The 4,886-nt window shown below is 34.3% G+C and overlaps 2 protein-coding genes across 3 annotated transcripts; one reads left to right on the forward strand and one right to left on the reverse strand.

Annotated features, from left to right (window-relative positions):
• The first annotated feature begins 503 nt into the window (after positions 1-503).
• On the forward strand, positions 504-3,274 carry Cralbp (Cellular retinaldehyde binding protein). 2 transcript variants are annotated; one of them, XM_088030105.1, is made up of 6 exons: positions 504-584; positions 1,915-2,149; positions 2,197-2,347; positions 2,395-2,650; positions 2,699-2,818; positions 2,870-3,274. In XM_088030105.1, the coding sequence occupies exons 2-6, from the start codon at positions 1,936-1,938 to the stop codon at positions 3,128-3,130; spliced, it is 1,002 nt and encodes a 333-aa protein (XP_087886231.1). In that variant the 5' UTR covers positions 504-584; positions 1,915-1,935; the 3' UTR covers positions 3,131-3,274. The 2 variants fall into 2 exon arrangements, with proteins under 2 accessions (XP_087886231.1, XP_087886232.1); XM_088030106.1 differs by having other exon boundaries at positions 511-584; positions 1,897-2,149.
• A 191-nt stretch (positions 3,275-3,465) lies between these two features.
• On the reverse strand, positions 3,466-4,498 carry LOC148179789 (peptidoglycan recognition protein-like). The gene is made up of 4 exons (XM_088030734.1): positions 4,313-4,498; positions 4,088-4,261; positions 3,743-4,042; positions 3,466-3,692 (listed from the first exon to the last, which is right to left on the reverse strand). The coding sequence occupies exons 1-4, from the start codon at positions 4,338-4,340 to the stop codon at positions 3,523-3,525; spliced, it is 672 nt and encodes a 223-aa protein (XP_087886860.1). The 5' UTR covers positions 4,341-4,498; the 3' UTR covers positions 3,466-3,522.
• Between the last annotated feature and the right edge of the window lie 388 nt (positions 4,499-4,886).

Below are 4,886 nucleotides of genomic sequence, written 5' to 3' on the forward strand. Positions count from 1 at the left end.
AACACGCAATTATTACATAAAGTAAGCTTCTGATTCAATTAGGCGCAACTTCAGTTTGAGTTATGACATGAACACGTACGGAAATGTATGCAGAAGGAAGAACAATTATGCATCTTCATGGTAAAATAATCACCTGAGTCAAACAAAAATTCCTCAGTTGTTTGAAAAGCAATTTTCAAATCTTCAAAAATCTATTATGACCACAAACACCTGTGTCTGAGTATATTTGGAAAACACGCCTTTGTGTGTAGAAAAATTGTTGCAAAAATTTAAAAACAAATCGGAAACATCACAAAAAGTATGTCACGCGTTAAAAGTATAACATGACTGAGGAAGTCTCATAAGTACAACAATAACACGAGTTATTGTAGATATTGCACAATTACATAAACACTTTTCTATTCACCCACTTCCTATATTTCTCGACCTTGATGTAACCACCTATCCCTACCTGAAAAACTGACTTACCCCACCTTTAAGATTTATTATTTCAAATTTAGTTGTGCTTTTATAAGATTAGGTGGTCGAAAATTGCTTAGAAGTGAATTTGCTTTTGTTGAATTGACTCATATTTTTCGACGCAGGTAAGTGATTGCTAAATTTTTCCGACTTTTATTGGTATGTCGTGTGGTGGTCTAAATTGTAATTTCATAGAATGAATAATATGATTGATTGAATGAATAGAAGGCAATTATTTTTTAAGGAAAAATGACGAAGTTAAGCGAACTTTATTACATTTTTATAGCACTTCTGACAATGCAATTCTCTTGATTAATGTGCATCTAAAGTTAGTGGGAGCCCACCTGAGCATCTGTGTAATAAAATCGACTTATTTGGTTCTTTTTCCAAATTATATAAGATTTCAAATGATCAAGAAAAATTTCATGTAATTGAGAACGCGTTAGGTCCAACACATAATTATTGCGAAACCGTTTTTCATTAAAGTCATTAGTCATTAATGTCATACACCGGCAGATAACAGAAATTACTTGAGCTATTAAGAACACACGGCACGCTCTATTGACAGACAGCAAAAAAAATTTCAAACAATTCGCAAAGACTCGAAAAGACAAAACGTAACTTGTCTTCAAATTCACTTCCTTCATATAACATCGAACGCGTGCAATTTTTGGTGTCGTAATGTAGGACGGAAACGCGGTAAAATAACTTGAACTTGACAATTAAATCCTCCAATTAACAGCGTGTGCACTGTATTTAACTTTCACTTGATCATTATTGCATCAGAGCACAAAGAAAAGTGTAATATTGTTTAAATACGGGGGACAGTAAGTGAGATTTTTCTAATTTTGTTATAATTGTTTAATAATCACATCAACACCTGTCAAGTTCTGCATACGATCAGCTCTAATCTCTTGTAAAAAATCGAAAAAGTGTATCAAGATATACAAAAATGATTTTTATTTTAATTTTGTTATTGGCACGAAATTTTAAATATTTATAACTCGATTATTTGTGGTCGTAGATCGGAATCAATCACACCACTGAATTCCTCCTGAAATTATGCGTAAGATAAGCCCAAATTTATGGTGATGAAGCTATGATTAATGAAACGGAAGGCACTTATTAATTATGAACTTAATTACATTGTCAGCTCTTTAGGTTTTGATATTTACCTTATGTTGTAAGTCAATTCATATTTCTTACATCACAACTTAAACACTTAAAAATCGATCATGACGTAAAAATTATTTCACTGTGTAATTTGGCGTCTAATATACATAATTTCGCAAGTTCAAGAGAATTAAGTAAACAATTACACTGAAGAAAGTCTCAAAGAAAGTGTCCCATTTTTCTGTGTTTTTCTTTCTATAAACGTATTTACAAATTAGTCTTAATTTGTTCATCATCGTAATTTTTGTGGGAACTACTTTTTAGATTACATAACTGTTGCAGAAGACTAATCGGCGTTTCGTGATGTCTAGTACACATTTAATAATTTCCAATCCGTGGAGAGAAACCAACACTACCAGAGAAAAGGAAATAGCATGTCAAGAGCATGATATAACTGTTAAACTTTTGGAAATTGCCGAAAATGAGCTGCGAGAAGATGACAATACCCGGAAAGAGTGCTTACAGCAGCTCAAGGATTGGGTGGAGAAAAATTACGATATCGAGAACTGCCGCATGGGTAAGACCGCGATCATCATCATCGTATTGCTAGTGTGACATTTTCAGACGATAAATTCCTTCTTCGGTTTCTGCGGATCAAAAAGTTTAGTGTCCCGATGGCCGAACAAACACTTCTGAAGTATCTAAACTTCAGAAAACGGTTTAAAGAATTCATGTATGGGATGGATTACCTCGAAAGCTCTCTTCTAAATAACGGGTAATAATCGGATTGTTATAAACGTGTCTCTCATTAAATTTTTTCAGGTACATTTTTGTGAGTCCCTTCAGGGACTCCAACGGCAGAAGAGTCATTTTTTATAACTTGAAAAAAATAAACCCTCATGAAGTAACCGGCAGGGACGTCGGTCTAGCCCATGCAATCACTTACGAAACTCTTTTAGCCGACGAAGAAAATCAGATTCTCGGCATTAATCACGTGGCTGATTTAGATGGAGCTGGTCCTGCGTTTCTTACTTTGTTTTCTGTTACTGAGTTTGCTACAATTATACGTTGGGGAGAAGTACGTCTCAGTAATCTCAAGCACACCACTTATAATTTGGGTTTTTAGCAATCCCTCCCGCTGAGACACAAAGAAATTAATCTTTTGAACTTCCCAACAGGACTGAAATACGTCTACGACTTTATAATCTCCAACGTCCGGAGCCAGAAGCTAAAAGACAGAGTCTCAGTAAAGATTTTATTCGTCGCCAAAAATGTATTTTTAATTTCCTCTTTTTAGATTCACGGTTCGGTGACCGACCTGCATAAAAAGGTAAACAAACGGTGTCTTCCTTTAGAGTTTGGTGGTGTTATGCCGATGAAGGACATGATAGAGTTATGGAAAAAAGAGTTGGCTGCAAAAAGAGAACTGTTGTTATCTTACGATACGATGCATTTACTGAGCGATAAAGGAATTATATGCAGAAGAAATAGACCTGCTAACGATGAAACTGGAGAGGGAAGCTTACCCGGAAGTTTCAGGAAACTTCAAGTCGATTAGATCTCGTGCTCCGAAGTTTGTTAGTTAAAATATTTAGTTAGCGTTTCTTTCTGTAGTTGCAGTTTGATGTTTTGTTTTTTGTGTTCATTTTATGAGTATTTTAAGTGTTTTTTATAGTTGTACCACTTGACATCATCACACAAAGTAGAGTTTTTAGACAAGATTTTATTGATGGAAATCGTTTTGTTTTTAATTATATTATTATGTAATTAGTAATTACACATAGTTTTGTATTTTATGGCTCTCTCACTTTGAGTTCTTACTTTCGTAATACGTTGTGATTAAATTAGTTATAGGTGGTGTTCTAATAATGTTGTTTTTTTATCTCAAATAAATTCTATATTTTTCTAAATCACAGATTTTTAAAATAATACTACGCGAACACAATTAATTTAACCGACTTCACACTTTGACACCTTTTCTTCGATATCTTCGGCTATTTGACCAAAGACTTCCTCGTCACTCCAAACATCCACGCATGATTTTAGATGACCAGCCTGCACGGCTTTTCCCAGAAAACGTTTCGTTGATTCGACTTGTTTTTCTGTTGCATTCTCATCTCCTACAATTAAAAAACTTTATAACTTACTAAAACCCCAAAATAAAAATTACCTAAAAATGCTATAGCAAGAGAAGCCCTCGAGAACGAGCTTTGGAAACTCCACCCTCTCCCTTCAAAAATACTGCCGTCTTGGCTTACAACAAAGTTGTACATAATGTCGGGTTGATTCAACTCAAGCATGTGATTCGATTGTATTTCTTGTAGGATTTTGGCGCAGTGACGTGTACTCTTGCAACTATGTGTGTCGTTTGTTGGGAGTAATAAAACTCTTTGAACAGGTAAAGTTAAGTTTGCCATTGCAGATGAAGGTACGTGGGCTTGCCAGAGGTCTACAAATGTCCTACAATGTCCTACAATTTTAATAGAGTTTGATCTCTTTCAAAGAGACTTATTACCTTCAGTTGCGAGTAGATAAAATCCAACACCAACGCCTGAGCCAAAGAGTATTAATAAGACGAGTAGAAATATTTTGTCATAGATATGTAAGTTTGCAAGAAGAGAAGCGATGCTTGAGGTTCGGTCGCTTTGTCTGGCTTGAGTGGTGAAATTACTGTTTTGTGGAGAGTGAACTACGGTAATTAAGGTACTAAAACAGTGAAAGATTAATTGAAGGTACTTACGCAAAGGCCTTCTTTCACTAACGTGCATTTTAACTACATTTCTTACAGTCTGTACTGTTATCTTCGGTCTTTTGACAGCAGTGTAACGGAACTATGACAATATTGATAACAGTTTCACTGATAAGATGTTGAACGGTATTGTTTACTTTGCATCTCGTGTGAGCTGCTTTGTACTATTTAATACTGAATGCAAAATAAGAGAATGAAAATGAGGTAGATGAAATTCTGAAGTGGTACGTTAGACATGATAACAGTGATAACAAACTTTTGGGGACTTTCTATAGATTTCGTTCTTACCTAAAACAAGCAAATAAAAATGCAGTAGAATATTGATTCTTCAGGTTTGGATCCTGCGAATATCTTCTCTTCGATTCTTTGTTAAACTACACTGTCTTTAAACTTTAATTTTGAACTCATTAACTTAAATTTCGTCCTCATATTAAAATTTTATTATTTTGTACCTCCCATTTTTCTTATTGTTTCGTTCCTTTAATTTAATTTTAAAATAAAGGAGACCGTACACAAATTGCCAATTTATTATTGTTTTATTACATAAAATACAGGAATATTGTTA

This window comes from Gnatocerus cornutus, chromosome 2 (genome assembly GCF_029298725.1).
Source record: "Gnatocerus cornutus isolate USDA-ARS CGAHR chromosome 2, icGnaCorn1.1, whole genome shotgun sequence".
Lineage (NCBI taxonomy): Eukaryota > Metazoa > Arthropoda > Insecta > Coleoptera > Tenebrionidae > Gnatocerus > Gnatocerus cornutus.

Coding starts and splice junctions, on each gene's coding strand:
- Cralbp (XM_088030105.1), top strand. CDS start 1,936: ATGTCTAGTACACATTTAATAATTTCCAATCCGTGGAGAGAAACCAAC. Junction 2,348..2,394: donor AGCTCTCTTCTAAATAACGG/GTAATAATCGGA, acceptor AAATTTTTTCAG/GTACATTTTTGTGAGTCCCT. Junction 2,651..2,698: donor CAATTATACGTTGGGGAGAA/GTACGTCTCAGT, acceptor TTGGGTTTTTAG/CAATCCCTCCCGCTGAGACA.
- LOC148179789 (XM_088030734.1), bottom strand. CDS start 4,340: ATGCACGTTAGTGAAAGAAGGCCTTTGC. Junction 4,262..4,312: donor TAGTGAAAGAAGGCCTTTGC/GTAAGTACCTTC, acceptor TAATTACCGTAG/TTCACTCTCCACAAAACAGT. Junction 3,693..3,742: donor TCTTGCTATAGCATTTTTAG/GTAATTTTTATT, acceptor TTTTAATTGTAG/GAGATGAGAATGCAACAGAA.